Source organism: Pipistrellus kuhlii, unplaced genomic scaffold (assembly GCF_014108245.1).
Source record: "Pipistrellus kuhlii isolate mPipKuh1 unplaced genomic scaffold, mPipKuh1.p scaffold_m20_p_1, whole genome shotgun sequence".
Classification (NCBI taxonomy): Eukaryota; Metazoa; Chordata; class Mammalia; order Chiroptera; family Vespertilionidae; genus Pipistrellus; species Pipistrellus kuhlii.
In genome coordinates this window covers 30,215,168-30,241,850 of record NW_023425404.1, presented here as the reverse complement: position 1 = coordinate 30,241,850, position 26,683 = coordinate 30,215,168, and the positions used below count along the sequence as shown (strand labels likewise).

At 41.0% G+C, this 26,683-nt stretch overlaps 1 protein-coding gene and 1 pseudogene across 5 annotated transcripts in view; one reads left to right on the top strand and one right to left on the bottom strand.

The window, feature by feature from the left end:
- Nucleotides 1–2,260: 2,260 nt before the first annotated feature.
- Nucleotides 2,261–26,683, top strand: part of KIF23 (kinesin family member 23) — a 39,699-nt gene continuing 15,276 nt past the window's right edge. For 3 of the 5 annotated variants that reach the window (XM_036437589.2, XM_036437585.2, XM_036437569.2), the window contains exons 1-11: nucleotides 2,261–2,415; nucleotides 7,676–7,745; nucleotides 8,619–8,747; nucleotides 12,584–12,689; nucleotides 13,103–13,239; nucleotides 15,032–15,141; nucleotides 15,570–15,737; nucleotides 17,523–17,564; nucleotides 18,302–18,414; nucleotides 18,756–18,877; nucleotides 21,508–21,610. In XM_036437589.2, coding sequence (XP_036293482.1) covers nucleotides 2,405–2,415; nucleotides 7,676–7,745; nucleotides 8,619–8,747; nucleotides 12,584–12,689; nucleotides 13,103–13,239; nucleotides 15,032–15,141; nucleotides 15,570–15,737; nucleotides 17,523–17,564; nucleotides 18,302–18,414; nucleotides 18,756–18,877; nucleotides 21,508–21,610 — 1,111 coding nt within the window. In that variant the 5' untranslated portion in view covers nucleotides 2,261–2,404. The remainder of the gene's footprint in view (nucleotides 2,416–7,675; nucleotides 7,746–8,618; nucleotides 8,748–12,583; nucleotides 12,690–13,102; nucleotides 13,240–15,031; nucleotides 15,142–15,569; nucleotides 15,738–17,522; nucleotides 17,565–18,301; nucleotides 18,415–18,755; nucleotides 18,878–21,507; nucleotides 21,611–26,683) is intronic. The other 2 variants (XM_036437588.2, XM_036437576.2) reach the window with 1 other exon arrangement.
- Nucleotides 10,278–12,473, bottom strand: LOC118730452 (annotated as a pseudogene).

The following is a 26,683-nucleotide window of genomic DNA, read 5'->3' as shown; positions in this document are numbered from 1 at the left end:
GCCTGTGGGACACACAAGTGCAGATTCATAAGACAGTTGGATACATGACTCTGGAGCTCAGAAGAGCAAACGTGAATGGAAGGTGAAGCCATGGGCATGGTTGGGAGTGCCTGAAAGAGGGCACAGGAAGTAACCAGGTAAAAAACCTTAAGTAACAACATTTAAGGAAGAAAAAAGAACTCACAAATGAGGCTAAGAAAAATGGGCTAGAGAGCTAGGGGGAAAGAAAGCATAGGAAAAAATGAATGAGAAATATTTTTAGTGCTATTGAGAGGTCAAGTAAGATAAGGGTGGGGAAGGCTCAGTGAGATTTAGCATGAAGGAGGTGGTAATCTTGGTCAGAAGAGTTCCAATGGAGAAAGTGAAGCCAAAGCCAGACTGCAGAGTAACTAGGACGTAAGCCAACAATCCAGCCCAATTCCTAAATAATATAGATTCCAACCTCTCATTTGATTACAAAAAGAAATTCTAATGGTTCAAAGATTTAAAATAAAAAAAACACACAAAGTAATAAAAGCACTAGAGCCCAGCAGCTTTGGCTCAGTGGTTGAGCGTCGACCTATGAACCAGGAGATCATGGTTCGAGTCCTGTTCAGGGTATATGCCCAGGTTGTGCGCTTGATCTCCAGTGCAGGGTGTGCAGAAGGCAGCTGATCAGTGATTCTCTCTCATCATTGATATTTCTATCTCTCCCTCTCCCTTCCTCTCTGATATCAATAAAAATATATATTTTTAAAAAAACACTAGAAAATACAATACTTAAAAAAATTATCATAGCCCTGACTGGTTTGGCTCAGTGGATAGAGCGTCCGCCTGCGGACTGAAGGGCCCCAGGTTCGATTCCAGTCAAGGGCTTATACCTTGGTTTCGAGCACATCCCCAGTGGGGAGTGTGCAGGAGACAGCTGATTGATGTTTCTCTCTCACTGATGTTTCTAACTATCCTTCTCCCTTCCTCTCTGTGAAAAATCAATAAAATATATATAAATTTTTAATTATCTTTGTTGGGAAAGATTTCCTAGTATGACACAAAACATAAGACAGTTAAGTCTGATAAATTTGACTATCTTAAATATTTTTCTAAGCTGTCACAAAACATAAATGAAATAAAAACTAAATTATGAACTATTAAACTTTTTGAACTCATATTTTGGATGAGGACCAATTTCTTTAATATATTCAATAAGAAAAAATAAACAACTCAGTAGAACAAGGAGGCAAGGGAGATGAACACAGTTCATAGAGAAGGAAACACAAATGGCTCTGAATATTTAAACAGATACTGACCTCATTCATCATAAGGGGGAAAATGTAAACCATATCACGATTTTTTTTTCACCTATTAGATCAACTGTCCTACATGCCTGATGCGATTGTACATTTGGACAACCTGTAAGGAGGACAATTTGGTAATGTTTACCCATGCATACACTCTGACACAGCAATTATGCTTCTAGAAATTTATCCTCCAGATTTACTTGCATTGTGTAAAATGATGAATCCACTGTAACTATGAAACGGCAAAGATTAGAACCATTTTTGTGTAGAAAAATATGGGCTAAGGATATTAATTATGTCTATCCTTACTGGTGTCTGATCCTGTAGAAAGTGGAGGAGATGGGACTAGAGTTCCATGAGAGCACAGATAAAAAGTATCTTTGATAGTCACCGTTGAGGGACAGAGATCGGAATGAAAATCAGTTAGTTCATCCTAGAAAAGAGTGGTCTGGACGTTCCTTGAGGACCAAAATTTATTCATTTCTGTATGTCCAGGATCAAACATTGTTAAGAGTTCGATAAAACAATGCATATAAATGAAAGAGCTGGAGAGCCCAGGAAAGGTGACGAAGAAGAGAGAAAGGAAGTGTTAGGCTGGTGTGGTAATAGGAAAACCAGAGAGGAAGCAGGAGACCGCGCTGGGCGGAATAGAACCCTCCCGGGCCGGAGCGACAGCGCAGACTTCTGAATCAAACCTGGACGGGCTCTGCCACTGGACGTCTTGTGCGGTAGGAAAACAAGCCGTCAGTTTCCTCATCGGAAATGGAGGGAAACTGTATTTCATATTTAAAGTCCCGGCTCCGGCGCCGCCGCGTAGCCTCCGGGACTTCCCACACCCTTTCCGCGTCAGTCTCCCCGGAGACGGCGCCACTTCCGGCAGCGCGAGCCGGCGCGCCCTCGGAAGCCCCGCCCCTTCCCAGTGGGCGGCACTGATTGGCCCGTTTGAAATGCGCCGGGCGCAAGCTCACCTGGGCTCCCGTCGCGCCGCCCGGCTCCCCTGAGCGCAGCAGCGCCGCGGCCCCCGCGTTGGTTCCCTCTGCGCCCTTCGGCGACCCTCCTTCCTCGCCGGGCCTCCCCGCCGAGCCGGCGTCCCGCGGGCGCGTCTGGGCAGCGCGCAGCTTGCTGCCATGAAGCCAGCGTGAGTCCGGGGCAGCGGGGCTGGTCGGTCGCGGTGATGGGACGGGCGTCTCTTCCCGCCGCCGCGGACCCTACTTCCCGGTGCGGCGCGGGGCCCCGGCTGGGGAGGTCGGGCCCACGGCGGGGGAGTGGGGTTGGTGTGTGCCACCCCGCCGGTGCCCGTTAGCTGGGCGGCGGGCCCCTGGCCCCGGGCCGCCCCCCAAGCCCTTTCCAAAGTTCCCCTTTCCCCTCCTGCCGCCCGCGCTCTCAGGCTGCACTGTGCGGAGTGAGTGCGGGTGGTGTCGGGGGTGGGGCCGGGTGGGGGGTTGGGGTGGGGGCTGGGTAGGTGGTCCCAGGCCCTGGAGAGCCCTGGCAGCGGTGGGCACTGCGTGCGCTTCTCCCGCCAGCGCCGGGCCCGGGCCGAGGCCAGCCCGGGGGGAGGCGCGTTGCTTTACCCGGTTCTTCTCTGGCCGCAGACGTGCCCGCCCACATTCCTCCCTAAATCCCGGCCTGTTTCCACGCAGCGGAATTCCGTGACCGCTGCTGGGTAAATGAAGAATTGTACAAGGGGGAGGGTCGATTTTTATCATTGGTATCATCATTTGCAAAAGGCAACTGTTTTCTTAAGAGGCCAAAGTCAAAATCTTTTATTTATTTTTTTTAAACACGTGTAATATTAAGTAAACCTATCATAATATGTTGCACTTAAAACACTTACTTTGCTTCTCTTTCATTTGGGAAAATGTGGATAAAATATTTTCATAATCTGTAGCCCAAGCCAATCATTTTACGTAATTTTAGTGGTAAGTGTTCATCCAGCCTATAGATAGATTGGAGTGGGAGAGGGGGCGGGCATCCTCAGAGAAATAGTGAAATAAATCAAAATAGTTTTTTCTATTGTCCCTATTGATTAAAAAAAAATTTTTTTTCAGCTGAGGAAATTATAAAAATCTTATGGGCTTTACTCAACAGTTGGTGAATTGGAGCAGGTGGAGGGCGATTATCATTTAACAACTGGAAAGACCTGAGGAACTGTACAAAATGGGAGACTTTTATAGGCAGAAAAGGGCAGGAAGAAGCAAGGAGCAGGCACCTTCCCTTGAGGAATCTATGAAGGGGTTTACCTCATTAATGCTGACCAAGAAATTCCATACAGACTGGCTGAGATTACATTCCTGGGAGAGACAAAACTGCAATTAGGTATTAAGTCTTGGTTTGGTGATGTCAGCTTAGCACAGGTGGCTCCATTTGAGGCCCGTTGTGTGTGTTACATTACTTAAGAGCAAGAAATAACACTTTGGGGACCACATTATGTTTGGGGGACAAAGGATGTTACATTTTAAGAATTCAGTGATCTGAAAGTATAGACGTAAATCTTGATGAAAGCATGGACTCCTCCGTTTGAGTTTTGTGTGTTTTTTAAATGAATATCCTATATAATAAAACGCTAATATGCAAATTGTCCCTTTGACCAGCAGGCAGGCCAGCCAACCACCCATGTCCCCTCCCCTTGGCCAGGCTGGCTGGACCCCACCCAGGCATGAATTCATGCACCGGGCTTCTAATATGTGTGTGTATATACACTGAGTGACCAGATTATTATACATTCAGAGATCATAATAATCTGGCCACGCAATGTGTGTGTGTGTGTGTGTGTGTGTGTGTGTGTTTTATTGTTTAAAGTATTACAAATAGTAGCACATGTCTCCCTTTTTTCCCCCCATTGACTTTCTCCCGGCCTCCCCTACTCCCTAGCACATGCCCTCACCCCCACCTCCCAGTATCTTGTGTTCATTGGTTTTGCTTATATGCATGCATACAAATCCTTCATTTGATCTCTTACCTTCACCCCTTACCCAGCTTTCCTGCTGTAGTTTGACAGTCTGTTCGATGCTGCTCTGCCTCTGTATCTATCTTTTAGTTCAACAGGTTATAATGTTCTTCATTATCCATAAATGAGTGAGGTCATGTGGTATTTTTCTTTCATTGCCTGGCTAATTTCACTTAGCCTAATGCTCTCCAGTTCTATCCATGCTGCTCCAAATGGTAAGAATTCCCTTTTTATAGCAGCATAGTATTTCATTGTGTAGCTATACCATTGTTTCCTAATTCACTCATCTGCTGATGGGCATTTAGGCTGTTTCCAAATCTTAGCTATTGTATATTGTAAATGGTGCTACAATGAACATAGGGGTGCATATATACTTTCTGATTGATGTTTCTATTTTCTTAGGATATATTCCTAGAAGTGGTATTACTGCGTCAAATGGCAGTTCCATTTTTAAATTTTTGAGGGAATGCCATACTGTTTTCCACAGTGGCTGCACCAGTCTGCATAGCCATCAGCAGTGCACAAGGGTTCCTTTTTCTCCACATCCTCGCCAGTACTTGTGATTTGTTGATTTGTTGATAATAGCCATTCTGACAGGCGTGAGGTGGTACCTCATTGTTGTTTTGATTTGCATCTCTCAGATGATTAGTGACTTTGAGCATGTTTTCATATGTATCTTGGCTTTCTGAATGTCCTCTTTCAAAAAGTGTCTATTTAGGTCCTTTACCATTTTTTGATTGGATTGTTTATCTTCCTTTAAGTTGTATGAGTTCCCTATAAATGTTAGAGATTAAACCCTTATTGGAGATGACATTGGTAAATAGGTTCTCCCATGTAGTGGGCTTTCTTGTTGTTTTGTTGATGGTTCCTCTTGCTGTGCAGAAGCTTTTTATTTTGATGTAGTCCCATTTGTTTATTTCTCCTTAGTCTCTCTTGCCCTAGGATCTGTGTCTGTAAAGGTATTGCTGCAACACATGTCTGCAATTTTGCTGCCTATGGAGTCTTGTAGGATTTTTATGGTTTCCATCTTACATTCAAGTCCTTTAACCATTTTGAGTTTGTTTTTGTGTATGGTATAAATTGATGATCTAGTTTCATTTTTTGCATGTATCTGACCAATTTTCCCAGAACTATTTATTAAAGAGACTGTTTTGACTTCATTGTATCCTCTAGTCTTCTTTGTCAAATATTAATTGAACATAATGGTTTAGGTCAATTTCTGGGTTCTCTATTCTGTTCCATTGGTATATATGTCTGTTCTTATGCCAGTACCAGGCAGTTTTAAGAACCATGGCTTGGTACTATAGCTTGAAGTCTGGTATTGTGAACCCTCCAATTTTGTTCTTTCTCAGGACAGCTATGGCTATTCGGGGTCTTCTTTTATTGCAGATGAATTTTTGTAGAGTTTGTTTCTAGATCTTTGAAATATGCCATTGGTATAGATTGCTTTGAATCTATAAATTGCTTTAGGTAATATGGACATTTTAATGATGTTGATTCTACCAATCCATGAACATGGTATATTCTTCCATTTGTTTATGTCTTCCTCTATCTCTTTTTCATTGTCCTGTAGTTTTCCGAGCACAGGTCTTTTATGTCCTTAGTTAAGTTTATTCCTAGATGTCTTAATTTTTTTGGTGCAATGGTAAATGGGTTGTTGTAAAACATCAATAAAATATAAAATGAAATAAAGAAGAAAATAAAATGAAACTTATTAAAAAAAGATAAAATGAAAATGTGCACTAGTGAAAGTCACTTTCTTCCTCTACTGTTCTGTTTGGCACGCCTGTTTCCTGTCAGATAGTCAGGATAGTATTGAAGTTCCCTGCATTCCACAGCTCCTCTGTTGTAAGGCACAATCTTGTTTTCAAGCAGGCAGTATTTCTTTGTTACTAAGCCTGCCTGTGATTGTATTTACACAAAAGTCAGTTTGTGATTCAACCCCTGGGTGGCAATGTTTCTGTATTGACATCTGGGGCTATAAGATCTTTCTACCCAGAATTTGTTTTCCCTGCTGCACTTAATACTGGTTTGGGGGTTTGGACTGCCCCAAAGTTGGTTTTCTGATCTTTTCTCCTAGCTTTGATCCCCAGGTTCCACAAAAATAACTTTCCCCTGCAGTCTCTGAGAGTGTTTTTAATTGGGTGATCCTGTGTACTGGGCTTATAATCAAAAGCAAGGATTTAAAGAGAAAAAAGAGCCAGAGTAAGTGCGTGAACTTGCAACTTCTTTGTCCTGGCACTGCACGCGACTCTGCTCATATCTCTGTGCACATCTTTTTCCCCTGGCACAGCGCAGCAGTTTACTGGAAAAGCTTCGCCTACCTTTTTGTGTTCAGCCCAGCAATGAGTTGATTTCTAGACTTCCCTTGTGTCAGCAGCCCTGTGGACCCCTTTCCACATTCGTGGACTATGCTGGCCCCAACGTCTGCAGATTTTGTGGGGCGCATACTTCCTTTGAACCTTTAGATTCCCATTGCGTGTGTTTCTCCCTTCAGCCTGAATCACAGACCTCACCTTTCTCTGGGCGAAATGTAACCTTTTTCTGAGAAGGTACAGAGCTCATTCGGAGTCCTGAGTATTCGTGCTGCCTGAGACCCGGTGTTTGTGGGTTCGCTGCTGGTCCCTGGGTGTTGGGGTTATAGGGTCCCAGGAGGTATCCAGTTCTTCCCAATTGAAGGTAAGGCTAGGCTTCCCATCACAGCCTCTCTCCCCTTCAAGATGGCACAGTCTTGTGGCAGAGCCAGTTTCTCCGGGAGAGGTTTCAGCGGCAGTGGAGGCTGCCCGGTCAGGGTTGCCCAGTCCGCAGTCCCCAGCAGTCCTTGGAATATGAGTGTCCCTCACTCACAAATAGACACTTCCCATATGTCCACACACTCACCTGAAGTGAGGTGAGCTCTGTGATTCAGGCCGAAGGGAGAAACACACGCAGTGGGATCTAGAGGTTCATCTCTCACTATCTTACAGCCTGCCTTCCTTTCGGAAGCCATCTTCCTATCTCTCCTCCACCTGTTTTTTATAATTTATTGAAGTTAATCACTTGTCAGTCTACCTGGGTCAATGGTTCTTGGTGCAATTTGTGTGTGCACACAAACATAAATGTGTTTCGAGGTAAGTGTGGTCATTCATCAGTAGACTTTTCAAACTTGTGCCTTTGTAAAATTGCCACTCAAGAGAATATCCCAGCTATTTTAAATATGAAATACGTACATTTAGTACCAAAAATGTCTCCTAAAACAAATTTTAATTATATTTGGATTATGCATGTCACAAACACTACTAATGCAATTTATTCTTACCCATATTAGTTACTTAGGGTGTAGAGTTTTGGAACTGCTCAGGAATAATTTATAAACCTTGGAAGTTTTTCTTTGTATGAATTATAGGTGATGTATTTGAATGTCAATGTTGATCTGAAATGTTTTTCTTTGTTTTTTTAAATCTATGACCAGGAGGACTAAGACACCCAGGAAACCTGTAGGGAAGAAAGGATCCCAAACGAGTCTTAAAGACCCAGTTGGGGTAAGGCCTTCCTGTGAATTTGTGTGTGTTCTTTCTTCATTCCTTTCATGTCTTACTAGAAGCTTGATGCTCGACCACTGAGCCACGCTGACTGGGCTGCTCTGGAATATTTTAAATTTCCCCTTCACTGCTACTAGAATGTGTCTCTTGATCTGAGGGAACCAAATACTCTGCACATAGTAGAGCTGAACAGTTTTTCCTCAACACTTTCATTGATTAAGAAAACCACATACACTAAGTGTTAAGCTGGCAATATTGACATTTAATTCCAAAGAATTTGAACAGATTTTCAAATAATTCTCATCGTGTGGTATGTTACTGGTTTTTAAAGTTTTAAATTAGTAGTGTAACTTTATTAAATTTGTGTCAGTACAATAATGAAAAGAAGCTGTGGGTGTGATGATTTTGTTACCAAAATGTTTTAGATTTATGTACATATAAAATCTTCTCTTATAACACTCAGCCAGTGTGGCTCAATGGTTGAGTGTCAACCTGTGAACCAGGAGGTCATAGTTTGATTCCTGTTCAGTACACATTGTTTCGTCGATTCCAGTTGGGATGTGCAGGAGGCAGTGATGATTCTTTTTCATCACTGATGTTTCTATCGCTTTCTCCCTCTACCTTCCACTATGAAATCAGTAAAAATATACTTTAAAAATAAATAAAATAAAATCTGCTGTCCTATCATATCTAATATCTGTTTGCATTTAACAGTCTTGGGTAACAAGTTTTCATATTCATAGCCCTAAGTTTATTATATTGATCTCTTAATTTAAGACACCAAATATTTGTTGAATGGATGAATAGGAAGCTTAAATGAAAAGTCAGGTAAAAGTCAACTTTTGTTCTTTAAGCACTTCCTTATATTTTCAGGTATATTGTAGGGTGCGCCCACTGAGCTTTCCTGATCAAGAGTGTTGCATAGAAGTGATCAATAATACAACTGTTCAGCTTCATACTCCTGAGGGATACAGACTCAACCGAAATGGAGACTATAAGGAGGTACTTACTATTGAAACCAAGCTGTTTTTACTTGATATGTTCTTTCCAGAATGGCTTTTTTATTTTTTAATTTAACAAAATTCATGTGTTTTGGTTTTTTTTTTGAATGAATTACCTACTTCACTTTAACCACCATACCTATAGTTTTTAATTCCTGGGATATTCAGGCATACCTTTGGTATATTGGAGTTAGAAGATTGCTTCCTAGAAGATAATTTATTGTATGGGATATTTATTGCTTCTTAGAGGATATGTTAGGCATTGTTGAATATGAGATGATATATCCCAATATGATCATGCTAGGCACAGTCACAAAATTTCATATGTGGAGATTGAAATAACATTTAATAGGCATTGTACACTTGTACTTACCTCTGTTTTTAATCATGGAGATCAGTGCTTCTCAAACTCAGGTGAAGGAACAGCTTTTTGAAATGAATTGTGACTGATACATTTAAGCAGTTTTGCAACTTGAAACTAACCATGTCAGACAGCAGAGAACCTGTTTAGCTGTTTAGTGAGATAAACCCATTAATCACATCCTATTGCAGCCATGCCAAATGGCTACAAAAGTTTCTAAACATTCCCTCTCAATTTCTGCAGTTATCTCATAGACTAGAAACAAATATTTCTCAGAGAGGCACTGGTTTGCTGACCTTACTCTGAGTAGTATTGACAAGACCATGCTGAAGCCCAACTGGACTGCCTGCTTCTACTCCAAATTTTCTCTAATCCATTTTCCACAGAGCAGCCCGATTATCTTTTAAAGCATGTCAGACCTCACCATTTTTATGTTTAAAATCTTCTGAGAAAGCTTTTAAATAGGCAAAATCCTACTTAATCTGCTCCTGTCTATCTGGCCACTTTATCTCTTAGTACTCCTCCAATCCTGGATTCCTTACATAAACCAGAATTCTGCCTGGACTTTTTTCTTTGCTCTTATTGAGGATGGCTCCTCATCCTATTTCAACTTAAATATCACCTCCTCAGAGAGTTTATCCAGACTACATCAGAAGTAGCACTGCTCCCCACTTGTCACCTGACCTGCAGTCACTTTGATAGCACTTTCCACAATCTGTAGATTTATCTACTTGTTCCTTGTCTCTTTCCCCTGGTATAATGTAAGCATCAAGGGATGTTGCACCTTCTCTGTCTTGTTCTTTTCTCTCTAAAATCAATAAAAACATTTTCTTAAAAAAATATAAAAGTCATGAAATTGATATCTCAGCAGGTTTAGTTTAAGGTAAAGGTTGTAAAAAAGAAAAAAAAGGAGAGCCATTTGCCAAAGCCTGTAATCCACAATAAATTGTAATAAAGACTCATGCACTAAATAACTCAGCACTAACATTTCATGAAGCAAAAACTACAAGAAATTCAGGAAACCTGCAGAAATAATTGCAATGTCTACAATCCAATAAAACTAAAAATAATAGAACTCTAGCCCATGAACAATTAGGACATTTCAATTTATATAATTTATAGCCCAATCTCCAATTTAATTTTTTATTTATTTATTTTATGCTGAATTTACTACCAGACCATAAGTTTTTGTTTCTTCAGTTTCTTCTGGAATACCTTTTTTTTCTGTGAACCCTTCTCTTCTGGTTTGGGAATAATCTGCTCTTTTTCATTAAGGATCATCTTAATGTGGCAGGGAGAACTCATGTGGGTTAATCCGCCCATGAGCTCTGTAGGTTCTGTGGCATCTTGGGAGCTTTGTTCACGTAGATGTGCTCAATGACCACAATCTAAATATAAACCTTTAAGTTCAGCATTGCTCTCTGCATTTTTAAGATGTGCAGCAAAAACTCAGCACTCTTTGAGCCACTGACCCTGTATTCAGCCCCTCTGTTTCTCCTCGGCACACCTACCAACAGCACCATTGTAACAACAGACTGGCACACTACTTCTGTGAAGTGACATCTTTCAGATACTTGGTGGCTTTTCGAATATGGATGCCCTAGTAGCCTGGGCAGTTTTACAGGTGTTCTTAAAATGAACATGAAGATTTGAGTCTCTTGATTTGCATGATTTTGTGGGGTTTTCTGGGTCTAGTGAAAAGCAAACTATTTTCAGAGGTCACCTCAGGCCACTTTGGGGATCAAATCTAATTTTCCAAGTATATGATATTATTTTTGGCAATATGATTAGACTTTATAAGTTTTGAAAGAGATTTGATAATTGAATCAAAGATTACAATTTCAAATTTATCTACATTAATAAAAGAGAAACATGCAAATTAACCATCACTCTACTACACCCACAGCCATCAGGAGTATGCAAATTAGCCCAACCAAGATGGCGGTGGCCACAGAGCTGGAGCAAGCAAGAGGTTTGGATTGCCCCCAGCAATAGAGAAAGCCAAGCTTCCCAACCGCCCTAGCCTCCACTCAAGGCTTGGCCACCCTGCAAACAGCCATCAATCCCTCACCTAGGCTGGCCAGGCACACTAATGGGGACCCCCACCCTGAATGGGGTGTGGCTGGCCAGAAAACAGCCCTCAGTCCCTCACCGCTCAATGGGGGTCAGTTGGAGGTGATCAGGACAGTGAGGGGAGGCAGTTTGGAGTGAGCAGGGGTGCAGTTGGGGGTAAGCAGACCAGTGGGGAAGGAAGATGAGGGTGAGCAGGCCAACAGAGGAGGCAGTTGGGGGCAAGCACACTGGTACGGGGAAAGTTGGGTGTGATCAGGCTGGAGGGGGAGGGCATTTGGAGGGAAGCAGGTCAGCAGGCAGAGGGACTATCAGGCAGGCAGGTGGTGGTTAGAAGCCAGCAGTCCCGGATTGCAAGAGGAATGTCTGACTGCCAGCTTAGGCCCGATCCCTGTAAAACAGCAGTAGGACATCCTTCAAAGGGTCCCAGATTGAAGAGGGTGCAGGCCAGGTTGAGGGACACCCCTTTCTACCTCCGCCAGGCCTCTAATTTTATATAAAAACTCAAGTGAGTTTATATTTACAGTTCACTGCTGTTTTTTAAAAGCAAACAAACAAAAAACAGTAAAGCCCTAACTGGTTTGGCTCAGTGGATAGAGCATCAGCCTGCAGACTGAAGTGTCCCAGGTTCTATTCCAGTCAAGGACACATATGGGGTTGTGGACTCAATCCCCAATGAGGGCTTGCAGGAGGCAGCCAATCAATGATTCTCTTTCATCATTGATGTTTCTCTCTTTCCCTCTTTCTTCCTTTCTAAAATCAATAAAAAATATTTTTAAAAAAAAAAGTACATTGAAATACTTAGCTTTATGCTGCTATGCCATTTAAAATGGCATCTTTATGAGAAAAAATAGAAAGTGGTAAAGTGAGGTAATGTGTGAGGATTTTCATATAGTCATTGAGTCATTATAATACCTTTTGATCTACTTGGTCATTTAAGTAAAACAAAGTCAACCTTAGTCTGTAAAGCATTAGTGGGTTTAAGTTTTTCTGCATTCTCTTCAGTAGTTATAAATGTAAAGATTTAATATTTATAATTGGTATAATTAGGTAGCTCATGACTTTAAAAAATTTTTGTTGTTGATTTTTAGAGAAAGAGGAAGGGAGAGAAACATTGATTGGCTGCCTCCTACCAGGGATTGAGACCAAAACTGCGAGCATGTGCCCTGACCGGGAATTGAACTGGTAATCTTTCAATGCATGGGATGACGCCCAGTCAACAGTCTCACCAGCCAGGGCAGGACTTTTTTTCAGAGTTCCAGGTTTAAAAACCATCTGTACTTTTTCTTTGTGCATCTAGATCTTAAATGTTCATAAAGAAACATCTGAATAGGTTTAAACATGTATAACTAACATAAATATAGTAGAATTCATTTTTGCACTTTTATTTTTTTCCTTATCCACAGACTCAGTATTCATTTAAACAAGTATTTGGCATTCATACCACCCAGAAGGAGCTCTTTGATGTTGTGGCAAACCCCTTGGTAGATGACCTCATTCATGGCAAAAATGGTATGATTCTTGGAGTTTTGTTGGATTTTCCTTTTTCTCCCCCTCTGATAAAACTTTTTTGATATTTGTATATTTGATTTATGTTTGGCCTTGAATTCAGATTTAGTAGGTGGCGTGAAGCCTACTTTTTTGAGCTGGTTATTTTTATTTTTATTAGAGAGAAAGAAAGGGTAGGGATAGAAAGATATAAACATCACTGATTGGCTGTCTCATGCGCATCCCCTACTGAGGATTGGGCATGTGCCTTGATCAGATAACCAGTGACCTCTTGGTTCGTGGGTTGACACTCAAGCACTGAGCCTCACTGGTCAGGTGCTGAGCTGGTTAATTTTAAGTGTTTTTTAATACAATGAGTAAATACTACAAGTGGGGGACTTTAGAGATATAACCCAGTGTGACTTGCTCTGTTGCAGGTCTTCTTTTCACATATGGTGTGACGGGGAGTGGGAAGACTCACACCATGACTGGTTCCCCAGGAGAAGGAGGGCTGCTTCCTCGTTGTCTGGATATGATCTTTAACAGTATAGGGTCATTTCAGGCTAAAAGATATGTAAGTATAATTCTTTTATGTTGTAACAATTTCACTTGACACAGGGACTAAGATACCTGTGTATATAGTAGCAGTATGGGAGAACTATTGGATACATTTTGAAATCTTAAATATTTATCCTATTTAATAAAATAGTAATATGCAAATTAACCACCCACTACACCCACAAGCCATGGCCACCAGCCAATCAGGAGTGAGTATGCAAATTAGCCCAACCAAGATGGCTGCGGCAATGGAGTGAGCAGGAGGCTTGGATTTCTCTGGCAATGGAGGAAGCCAAGCTTTCTTCACATCCTGGTGGGCCCAGACATCCAGTCAAGGCTATAAAGTTTCAATTATAGAAGATGAATAAATCCCAACAAAAATGGCAGCAGCCACAGAGCTGGAGAGAACAGGAGGCTTGAGTTGCCCCTGGTGATGAAGGAAGCCAAGTTTCTCCAACCCTGGCTTGCCTTGGTCTCCACTAAGGCTACAAAGTTTCAGTTATAGAAGATAAATGAATCCCAACAAAAATGGCTGTAGCCACAGGAGCAAGCAGGAGGCTTGGCTCCACTCAAGGCTACAAAGTTTCAGTTATAGAAGATAAATCCCAGATACCAGGGTCTTCACTTGGGTCATGTGGGACGGGGCGCCGTAGATTACCTGCAAACCACCACAGGCCACCCCACACCTCAAGGGAATCTCCAACCTGATCTGGGACACCCTTTAGGACACATGTGTCAAACACAAGGCCCGCGGGCCAAATCCGTCCCGCCAGGCCTTGCAATGTGGCCCGCACCGTGCTGTCTTCACTGCACTCCGCTGCGTTTCCATCACAATGACAGTTTATGACTGTTCAGTAAACCATTCGGCCCGCGATTTAGGCTGGATTTTAGATTTTGGCCCCTTCTCTGATTGAGTTCGACACCCCTACTTTAGGACAAACCAGCTGACCCCCACCTGTGTACCAGGCTTCTATCCTATCTAATAAAAGAGTAATATGCAAATTGACCATCATTCCAACAAACAAGATGGCTACCCCTATGTGGTCAAAGATTCTGCCCCGATGTGGGCACAAGATGGCCATCAGGAAAGGGCAGTTGGGAGGGACCAGGTCTGCAAGGGAGGGCAGTTGTGGGCGATCAGGCCAGCAGGGGAGGGCAGTTGGGAGGGACCAGGCGTTCAAGGGAGGGCAGTTGGGGGTGATCAAGCCTGCAGTCGAAGGCATTTAGGGATGACCAGACAAGCAAAGAAGGGAAGTTGGGGATGACCTGGCCTGCAGAGAAGGGCAGTTGGGGGGGGACCGGGCCTGCAGGGAAGGGCAATTAGGGGTGACCAGACCTGTCCATCACCCTGATTGTCCCGCAGCCCCTCCTCCGGCCAGCCCCGCCCTAGATCGTCCCTCCCCCCCTCTCCCACTCCGACTGGGGACAGGGCCAGCTGGCCAATCACCCATGGCCTCTCCCCCAGGCTGCTGGCCTCCCATCAGCCCCCTCCACCATGTTTGGAGGCGCCCACAGCCTCTCCCCATGGTCGACCCCACCCCTAATTGGCCTGTACACCAATTGGAAGGTGGGGCCCGCCAGTCAATTGCCATCAGCCCAGCGCTGATCAGACCTCGATCAGGGCTGGCCAGCCAGCCAACCTTACGTCATCTCCTTCTCTGCACAGGCCCAGCCTTGATCCGTCAATTGGGGACAAAATCGTGCACTGGGCCTCTGGTGTTTAAATAAACTTCTCAATTCTCAAATATGTTTCTTACAATTTAAGTCAAATTCTCAAAATCATAGTTTGACTTTTGTCCCCACTTTAGGTTTTTAAATCTAATGATAGGAATAGCATGGATATACAGTGTGAAGTTGATGCCTTATTAGAACGACAGAAAAGAGAGGCCATACCCAACCCAAAGACCCCTTCTAGCAAGTAAGTAATTGCATTTGTCTGCAATGCTGGCCTGAAGGGAATGCTGTCTGATGGTTTCCTCAGGCATAGGGAATGATGCATGAAATAGAGATGGCCTGACAAGTTGACATTAGTGAGATCAAAGATGAGGAATGTTCTTAAGTAACTTTATTTGCTCGGATGTTCTCTCTCTCTGTGAACACACTGCCTTTGAATCACTGCTTAGAGAAGGTGCCACTGTGGGTGGGAGAGGGAGTAAAAGCCTGTGCTATTTATCTGGGAAGACATGGGAGTATTGTTGGCTGATTGTGAGTGAATAAAGTTCTTTGCATTTCTGCTTGTAAGGCAGGACATTTGTGCTAAATCTTTTAGCTTCCTCTTGGGATCAATTTACTTTTGATATTCACAATGTAGAAAATCAGACTTTCTGGCTTTTTTTCCTTTTTCAGACGACAAATAGATCCAGAGTTTGCAGATATGATAAATGTACAAGAATTTTGCAAAGCAGAAGTTGATGAGGATAGTGTCTATGGCGTATTTGTGTCTTATATTGAAATATATAATAATTACATATATGATCTACTGGAAGAGGTGCCGTTTGATCCCATAAAACCTAAGTAAGTAATGAAGATAGTCCCTGTTTAGCTGCATAATCTTCGGGCAGTCACTCACCTCAGTGAGCCTTAAATAGGGATAATGCTTATTTTTGTTTTCAAAATGAAATATAACTGTGTAGCATGCAACTGGTGCTTAATGATTCATTTTATTTTGTACGTATATAGATGTTCTGGGACCTTGTGGATTAAAGCATCTAAGGAGGAGTCCTAACATTATTTTTGAAAACTCTTGTCCCTGAGCTATATTTTAAGAAGGACCTTAATTGGATAAGGAAGTTTCACTATCAGTGTGCCCTGAGGCTACCTTTCAAAAACTTGACACTGAGTGTTGGGAGTTTGTAACCTTTTTAACCATTTGTTTTGGTGATCTCTACAAAATGGAGTCTAAAGCTGTTGTTTATACAACTAATATTCACAGACCTTCCCTCATTGATTAATGTGAAATGACATCTCTATTGTCATTCTGCCAGAGTTAAAAGACCACTCCCTGTCCTTAAGTCTTGCCCTGTTGAGAATGAAGACCAGTTACAACCTGACATCACAAATAATGAATCTGCATTTATGCCAGAGCTAACTCTGGAATCCCATGTCTAATATTAATACCTTGTTTTTGAGTTGATGGTTTTATTCCTAAGCTAAATGCTTAATTCAGCTAGAGGCCTGGTGCATGAAATTCATGCATGGGAAGGGTCCCTAGGCCTGGTCTGTGATCAGGGCCAGTTGGGGTCTTCCGGCTGCCTGCTGGGGCCTCCCTTCCCTTGTTGTTGGCCGGATCCTTCCTTGATTCTGTGCCACCCCCTAGTGGTCATTGCACATCATAGCAAGCAATCAAACTCCCGGTCGAATGCTTACATATTAGACTTTTATAGATAGATAGATAGATAGATAGATAGATAGATAGATAGATAGATGGATGCCCTCTTTAGGGCCTTTCAGAACAATAATATGAAGACCTTTGTCATATATTTAACTTTTGTGTATAAGTCTAATCCAACATTATTGGAAAAAGAGTTGGATTTAGAAAGCCATTAGACACAGAACACTTGTCAGTAGGTCCACTTTTACTAACATTAAACAGTGTATAGACTAATTACTTTCCCATTTGTTTCAAAGTGTCAGTTCTGGCCCTACTCAGTTTGGCTCAGGAGATAGAGTGTTGGACTGAACAGTCTCAGGTTTGATACTGGCAAGTGCACATACCCAGGTTGCAGGTTCAATCCCCAGTAGGGGGTGTGCAGGAGACAGCCAATCAGTGATTTTCTCTCATCATTGATGTTTCTATCTCTCTCTCTTTCCTCTCTAAAATCAATAAAAATATATTAATTTAAAAAGCAACAACCAAGTGTCAGTTCTGCATACCTATTTTCCTAAACTTTTGTGATGTTATTCACTGCTAATAGTCAGTTTCATGTTTGCACATGTGCCAAGTGTTTGTTTGTCCTAAATGAGATTATTTTCATAGGCGCCTATTATCCTGATTTTATTTTGTTACACAAAAGGACTGACAAATATGACTTGTGTGCCTTCCTTGTAATAACTTTTTGAATAAACTCTCAAAGTGCTTATTTGGCACTGAGTTCAGTTTTAATTTGTTAAAGTGTTATATTACCTGCTTTTTTGAACTGACTAATGTTTAGTATGAGTGTGTTTTTAATACAATGAAGAAATACTGCATTGGAGGATTTTTAAGATACAACTCATTGTGACTGTCACATACTATGGGCTGAACATGTTACTGTGATGGCTGCTGTAAAAACAGTAACTTATACCTTATTCCTTTGGTAGGTGGAACGTTTACAACACCCCCATGAGGAACACAGACTTTCTGTATGTGATTGTGTTGACTTTTTTTTTTTTTTTTTTCTTTAATAAGGAGAAGGGTGCAGATATATACTAGTGTTTGGCATCTGTGGACTATTTGTATGTAGTGGTTTTTCATTGGCACTGGTATTTGCTACCAATGAGCCCCTCCTTGCTTCCTGAAAAAAAGTAAGCCATTTAGTGGGTGATGGTAGCTGATAAATGTTTTTATCTCCACCACTCACAAGACTGAGACCAAATAAGTGGTGCCCTTTCCCATTTTATCTTATCATACAGATTAAAACTTGACCAGCCACTTTGGATTGCCACTCCTGGTATATACCAAACTCTTATTTTTCTTTGCTTTTGTTTTTTGTTTTTTGCTGACCCTGAGGTCAGAATCAGTTCTATCCATTGATCTTTTAAATTTAGGAAAATACTAAATTTTGATGCTTAACTTGTGCATGTAATATTGTCATAATACTACTATGATCTTTAATTGTTTAGTAAGTGTTACATTATGTACTTTGTTAGAACAAATTAGAGCAAACCTTTTAAAACAAAATAGGTTTTTATAAGTAATCTTGACTATATATATATATATCTTTAAAATTAACTGTTTAATATTTTTTTCTGGGTTCTTGCTTAGGTGTATTTCCGTTATAACAATTGATATCATGTTGCTTGGCATTTTAGATAGCTCAATTTATTAATTACTCAATAACTCATAACTTAGCAAACTTGTATATTTTTCTTTCCCTTAGGCCTCTGCAATCTAAATTGCTTCGTGAAGACAAGAATCATAATATGTATGTCGCAGGATGTACAGAAGTAGAAGTAAAATCTACTGAAGAGGCTTTTGAAGTTTTCTGGAAAGGTTAGACTTAAAATTAGAAAATATAAAACGATAAATATATTTGACAGTAGTACTTTTTGGTTTAGTAGAAAGCATGTAATGCCCTAGTCAGTGTGGCTCAGTTGGTTTAGCATCATTCCCTGTGCACCAAAAGGTTGCCAGTTCAATTCCTGGTCAGGGCACATGATTGTGGGCTCTATCCCCAGTAGGGACATGCAGGAGGCAGCTGATCACTGTTTTTTCTCCCTCTCCTTTGCTCTCTGTGAAAATCAGTTTTAAAAGAAAGAAGAAAGAAACCGTATATAATGAAATGGCTGAGTTCAGATTTGAGCAATGATTTTTCCCCCCTCCTATTGTTATAGGCCAGAAAAAGAGACGTATTGCTAACACACATTTGAATCGTGAGTCCAGCCGTTCCCATAGTGTATTCAATATTAAATTAGTTCAAGCCCCACTGGATGCAGATGGAGACAATGTCTTACAGGTAAGTTGTAGTGTATAAGATTTTTTAACTGAATCCTTAATTTTTAGTATTAAAATTAAATCAGGGAGGTTTTGTTGCAATGAAGATTGCTCTAGAACAAAGATTTTCTACAGAAATCTTTTTTTAGCATATTAAAATATAACTTAAAAGTTATTTTTACCAATACATATATTAATTTTTTAAATTTTACCAGCTACTAAAGCATTTGCAGAAACCACACATCCTGATTCAGTTTTATTGCACAATGTCTGTAAGAACATACTATTTTTTAACTAGAAAATATAAAAATGCTTTCAGTACAGAAGGAACTATCTGATTTTTAAGGAGACCATCTGAGTTTTTATATATGTCTGCCCAGAAAGTAACAAACTTGCACAGGATACCAAGCTGGATAGATGCTTCGGCAGATCCGATACAAAGCACTGTGTAATCCAGCCCTAGCTACTTTATCCAAACTATCCTTCCTCATTACAAATCTAGATGCTACTCAGGGTGGTTTCTTATTCTTAAAAAAGTTGAGCCCTTGCCAGGTAGCCCAGTTGGTTAGAGCATCGACCCTATATATCAGAGGTGGGGAACCTTTTTTTTGCTAAGGGCCCTTTGGATGTTTATAACATTCTCAGCCACACAAAATTATCAACTTAAAAATTAGCCTGCTATATTTGATCAAACACATAATTAACTCATCCCTAATGCCTTGGCAGGGCCAGACCAAATGATTTAACACATTTATATGGCCCATGGGGCAGCTGCCCCATAGTTGTGGGTTCGATCCTGGTCAGGGCACATGCAAGAATCAACCAATGAATGCATAATGGATGGAACAGCAAAATGATGTTTATCTCTCTTGTTTCTTTTCTCCCCTCCTCCCCTCCCATTCTTCTGTTTCTCTCTGAAAATCAATAAAATGTTTTTAAAAAGTTGTATTTTTCATTGTGAGCATTCTGAATATCTCTTACATATTAAAAATAATGTTCCCAACTTATTTGCCATTTGTACGGTATACTTTTTTTGGCAGGTAGGCAAAAAATATATTTTGTGGTTTTCCACAGAATTTTAGTAAGTTTATGTGTGCCATAGAATGAAAAAGGTTGAAAATCGATCCTCTAGGGTTGATAATATATGTTAGGTGTTGGTTTTAATTCTGTTAGATGTGTAGTTGGTTTTAATTATTCTGTTAGATGTGTAGAAACTGGCTACTCTCAAAACCTGAATTTTTACCATGAAAAAGGTTTACAAATATTTATAAATAAGAATTTGTGATCCATTGTTTTACCTTTGAAGATTCATTTTGTGTGTGGAAATTCAATTAATGGTTTTTAACTGTCAGCAATTAACTTCCCAGGGTAGGATTAGTTCAGGAGATATCTGATTCTAAAAGGTTCTTCTCTTGGCTGATCTGTTGATCACTGTTTATTGCAAGGACTGTCGTGCTACAAGGCTTATATCAATTAGTAACCACACTTGAGCCCAAATATAAATTATTTAATAATTTAAGCTATTAGGGTGTATTCTATTCAAAATGCATTATGAAAGCGTGGTATCACAAAAGTTTCCAGATGTCAGGAGGAAATGTGACAATGGTATTACAGACCACTAGGATTCGAATTTTTGTTTTCTTCTAATGTCCTGGCTATTTGGCCTTATAGTAATAAACTCATATTGTTGAGGGGATTAAAGGAGGTAGTACAATATAAAGTTCTTAACCCCGTATTTGACTTGTAGTCAACACTAGATAAATGTTAGCTAGAAAATGGTTATAAATCAAGCTTCCATAGAAACTTGATTTTCTTTGAATTGCATCTAACATTACAATGTCAGTTATGTGCCTCGACTTTCATTTCTTATAAAAATTATTAGCATATTATGAAGTTATTAGATCACAAAGTTATTAAATATGATTATGAAAAAATTTAGGCTAGCCCTGTTTTAGACTCACTATTTAGCATATATTGAGCTCCTGCTGAGAGCTAGGCACTGTGTAAGATTCTGGAGATAAAATCATTTCAAGGCAGAGTCCCTTCATTCATGGAGCTTACATCATAATGTAGAAGTCCAAACGATGGGCAAGTAATCATTAATGTCATGAGTATACTTATCATATGCTTTTAAAAAACTTTTACCCAAAAACTTGTACATTTTATATTGTGCCCCTACCAGTACATTTTATATTGTGCAAATATTATCCTATATAATAAAACCCTAATATGCAAATTGACCTAACTGCAGAATGACCAGTTGATATGATGTGCATTGACCACCAGGAGGCAGACACTCAATGCAGGAGCTGCCCCCTGGTGGGCATTGTGCTCCCACAGGTGTAGTGCCACTCAGCCAGAAGCCAGGCTCACTGCTGGCAAGTGAAGAGGTGGTGGGGGAGCCTCTCCCACTTCTGTGGCAGTGCTCAGGACCTCTCAGGGGATGTCCAACTACTGATTTAGGCCCGCAGACATCCCCCGAGGGGTACCAGAGATCGCAGGCCAGGCTGAGGGACAATCCCCCTTCCAGTGCACAAATGTGCACGAGGCCTCTAGTATTCATAATTATTTGTTATTTTAAACATGTTTAAAGAACATTGTAAACTACTTATAGCTCATGTTATATAATTGGCATTATGATGATCTCTTCAGGAAAAAGAACAAATCACTATAAGCCAGTTGTCCTTGGTGGATCTTGCTGGAAGTGAAAGAACTAACCGGACAAAAGCAGAAGGGAATAGATTACGTGAAGCTGGTGAGTAAAAACAATATCTATTGCTACACCTTTTAAAAACTTGCAATGCCAATTTATCATCTGCTTATTGATGGGAATTTAGACATAATTGTCTTCAATTTCATAACTTAGAGGCTAAATTTAATGGTTAATGCTGTTGCTTTAGTTATACTGATTTAGTATCATTCTGTTACATTACACTGATTTGTTTAAAAAGCATGGAAAAGTGACTAAAGTAAATACAAGTTATACTCTGTTAAATCTATTGCTGGTATCGCCAGTACCTGGGTCTTTAAGGCAAAGTAATTTAACAGTTACTCGAGCATTCATATTTGTAAAATTGGCTTCTGGACGGGGAAAAATCTTTGGACACTAGCCAAAACTGGTTTGGCTCAGTGGATAGAGCATTGGCCTGTGGACTGGAAGGTCCCAGGTTCGATTCCAGTCAAGGGCATGTACCTTGGTTGTGGGCACATCCCCAGTAGAGGGTATGCTGGAGGCGGTTGATCGATGTGTCTCTCTCAATGTTTCTAGTTAGAAACATTTCCTCTCTGTAAAAAAATCAATAAAATATATATATTTTTTTAAATCTTCGAACACTAGCTGGGACCAGTTTGGCTCAATGGATAGTGCATCGGCTTGGGGACTGAAGGGTCCCGGGTTCGATTCTGGTCAAGGGCATGTACCTTGGTTGCGGGCATATCCCCAGTGGGTGGTGTGCAAGAGGCAGCTGATCGATGATTCTCTCGTCGATGTTTCTAACTCTGTATCTCTCTCCCTTCCTCTCTGTACAAAATCAATAAAATATATATTTTTTTAAATCTTCGAACACTAAAGCCAATTAAAAGGAATTCTGTGGGTGTTTTGTTTTTATTTTAGTCTTTTTGTGTAGCCGTTCAAGTTATGTTTTATGTTACTATCATTTATGCAGTACCTACTATGTGCCAGGAGTTAATATGGGATTGAGCTCTGCCCTAGAGAGCCCAGCCTAGTACAAGAGATAGGCAGATAAGGAGACCATTTCAGTAAACGTAATGGTGTGGGAACCTCTGTTCGTGTGGGAACCCCTGTTCACGTCCTGCATGGTTCAGGGTTCGGGTTCTGGAGAAGGCTGCACACGAATGAAAGAGACTAGAAAAGTATTCATTTGGGAATATTGGGGGCCAATTTGGAGCTCACCTCTAGGGGGAGGACTACACCCTACTCTGGCTTTGCTGTCCCTTTTATTAAGGTTATGGGATACACCCATATCCTTTAGGCAGGAAATTCCAATAATAGCCAATCATAAAGAATTTACATAAGACTAACAGTTGGAGACTGTTTTAGCTACCAGTGTCTCAACTAAACAATGAGTGATCAGCCTCCAACCTTTCAGAGCATTTAAGGTTGACCAGCCTTCCGGATTCCCTGTCCACATCTCTATTAGTGGGTCGATGATCAGTTTCCGGCATAATGAAAGTGAGCACAGTTACTGTGGGAGTAGAGAACAGAGCTTCCTCAGCCAATCTGAGGTGGGAGGGGGGGTTGGAGGAAGAACTCATGGAGTTCACACATAAGGAGTGAGCTCTGAAGGAGGACAGGATTAAAGGTGTCATCCTGGACAGAGGAGGCAGCCACTGTAAACAGACCAGTCCTGAGAGAATTTGCAGGGGGTCAAGGCAGCGGAAGGGAAGAGTGTGGGTGGTAAACTGACAGAGGTCTTTAATATTATGAACACCTTGTCTGTCATATTAAAAAATCTGGATTTTGTCCTGAGGGAATGATGGTGGCTACCAGTTATGAAGGGACTGTTGTGTTTTATAGTATCTACTATGCAAGGGCTTTATTTATTGACTCTTGACTTTTCAGAATTGTGTCAGCCATTTTTCATTTGAGGGGGTTAGAGAAGTAATTTTCACAAGGTTAGAACCTGGGTTCAAACACAGGTTGGTTGTACTCTCAAAATTTGTGTCTTTCTACCATTATAAATCCTCCCCATAAAGCCAATGAATGATTCGTTTTTTGAAAGCTCATTTTCCCAGTGAAGAGAATTAATTTACCAAGGGCAAACCTAGAGATGAAAAGCAGTTAGGAGCCTTTTACTGTAATTCAGATGAGCAATCATATGACCTGGAGGCAAAAGTCAAAACCCGAGAGCTAGTTAAAAATAGGTCCACCTGCATGTGGAGACTGAGGAAGAGGAGGAGAGGAACTTGGTTTAGGAGCAGTTTGAGATGCAGGTATGGGCAGTTCATGAATTTTGTGCAGGGTATGTTTAAATTTTCCAAGTGTAAGTGCCTAGTAATTGGATACAGAGGCACATGGATTTGGAAGGAGAGAGATTTGACTTGAAACTTTTAGGTTTAGGTTTTGCCAACAGAGAAATGATAGAAGCAGTGGGGGAGATAAGGTTATTCCTGGGAAACAGATAGGAACAAGCTGAGGGCAGAGCCTTGAATAAGCCCTTGATTTATTTGAAGAGCCTATGGAGCCTAGCCACCATGGCTCAGTGGTTGAGTATCAATTAAGGGGTCACAGCTCAATTCCAGGTCAGCGCACATGTCCAGGTTGAGAGCTCAGTTCTCAGTGGGGGGCATTCAGGAGGCAGCCAATCGGTGATTTTCTTGTCACTGCTGTCTCTCCCTCTCCTTTTCCTCTCTGAAATCAATAAAAATATATTAAGTAATAATAAATAAGGAGCCTATGAAGGACAAAGAAGGTGATTTAAGAAATTATAAAATAACTAAAATAATACACGTTATATATGTGTATACAGTAGTCCTCATATCGGTGGGACTGATTTCAGTTATCCCAAAGTCAACTGCAGTCTGAAATATTAAATGGAAAATTCTAGAACTAGTTCATAACTTATACTTTTGCACTGAGTAGCGTTATGAAATCTTGCACTGTCCTACCTGGGACCTGTCCATGTTGTATATGCTATCCACCTGTTAGTCACTTAGAAGCCATCTCAGTGATAGACTGTCCTGGTATCACAGTGCTTATATTCAAGAAACCCTTACTTTATTTAGTAATGTCACATTTATATAACTTGTATTATAGTACATTTTTATTATTTACTGTTGCTAATACCCTACTGTGCCTATTAAAAATTTTTTAAATAAATCTTTATTGCTCATATTATTACAGTTGTTCCTCATCCCCCCCCCGTAGTTCCCCTCTTCCTGGTTCCCCCCACCCCCCACTCTTATTCCCCCCCACTGTCCTCATCCATAAGTGTACAATTTTTGTCCAGTCTCTTCCCGCACCCCCCACACCCCTTTCCCCTGAGAATTGTCAGTCCACTCTCTTTCTGTGCCCATGATTCTATTATATTCACCAGTTTAATCTGTATAGATTTTTATTCACTTGATTTTTAGATTCATTTGTTAATACATATGTATTTGTTCATAATTTTTCTCTTTACTTTTTTCTTCTCCTTGCTCTTCTTAAAGAATACTTTTCAGCATTTCATATAATACTGGTTTGGTGGTGATGAACTCCTTTAGCTTTTTCTTATCTGTGAAGCTCTTTATCTGACCTTCCATTCTGAATGATAGCTTTGCTAGGTAGAATAATCTTGGTTGTGGCTTCTTACTATTCATCACTTTGAATGTTTCTTGCCACTCCCTTCTGGCCTGCATAGTTTCTGTTGAGAAATCAGCTGACAATCGTATGGGTATTCCCTTGTAGGTAGCTAACTGTTTTTCTCTTGCTGCTTTTAATATTCTCTGTCTTTTGCTCTTGGCATTTTAATAATGATGTGTCTTGGTGTGGTCCTCTTTGGATTCCTTTTGTTTGGGTATCTCTGTGCTTCCTGGACTTGTAAGTCTATTTCTTTCACCAGGTGGGGGAAATTTTCTGTCATTATTTCTTCAAATAGGTTTTCAATATCTTGCTCTCTTCTTCTGGCACTCCCATAATTCGGATGTTGGTACGCTTGAAGTTGTCCCAGAGGCTCCTTACACTACCTTCATATTTTTGGGTTCTTTTGCTTTTTGCTTTTCTAGTTGGTTGTTTTGTGTGTGTGTGTGTGTGTGTGTGTGTGTGTGTGTGTGTGTGTGTTTTGTTTTTTTGTGGGTTTTTTTTTTTTTCTTCTTGGTATTTCAGATCTTTGACTTGATTCTTTTTTTAAAAAATAAATCTTTATTGTTCATATTATTACAAATGTTCCTCATTTATTTCCCCCTCCATTGCTCCCCTCCACCAGGTTCCCACCCCACCCTCTGCCCTTTCCCCACTCCCCATTGTCCTCATCCATAGGTGCACAGTTTATGTTCAGTCTCTTCCCACACCCCCCTCCTTTTCCCGTTTGACTTGATTCTTGCAATCCTCTAGTCTGTTGTTAGATCTCTGTATATTATTCTTTATTTCAGTCAGTGTATGCTTAATTTCTAGTTGGTCCTTTTTCATATCCTCGAGAGTCTCACTAAATTTTATTGGGAGATTCTAGAAAATTCTTGAAAAACCTTATACCCATGGTTTTGAACTCTATACCAGTAGTTTGCTTTCCTCCATTTCTGTCATTTGTGATCTGTTTCTTTGTCTCCACATTTTGGCCACTTCCCTGTGTTGTTAGAGTGGCTTTGTGTGCTAGGTGTCCTGTATGGCCCAATGGCTCAGCCTCCCCAGTACCTGAGGTGGTCATGCTTGGTGCACCCCTTTGTAGGCTGTGTGCACAGTCTTGTTGTAATTAAGCCTTGATTGTTGTTGGTATCCCTGGGATGAATTGATCTCCAGGCCAAGTGCCTATGAGGATCAGCTGTGTCTACGCTGGGAGAACTTCTGTGCTGGAGACACCCTCACCAGGCAAGACTTCCTTCAGTGGGGCTTTGGTGCTCACCGAATCTGCCCCCTGAGTAGGTTCCTTATGGATCTGAGGAGTTTTAATCTGGATGGTCCCATTCTGACCACTGGGTACAGTGGCTCTTGAATCTCTAAAGAGGTGCTAATTTAGCCTCTGCCTGAGGCCATCCAGCAGGAGATACAGAGAGATCTGCAGATTTCTCTTCTTTGTCTGGGTTTTGGAGGTACTCAGATGAGGCTCAGCTGTGTAGCAATGCAAGCTGCTGTGGGGCCTTGGCCCTTCTTTTGGGTGTTTTGGGTCTCTCTGAC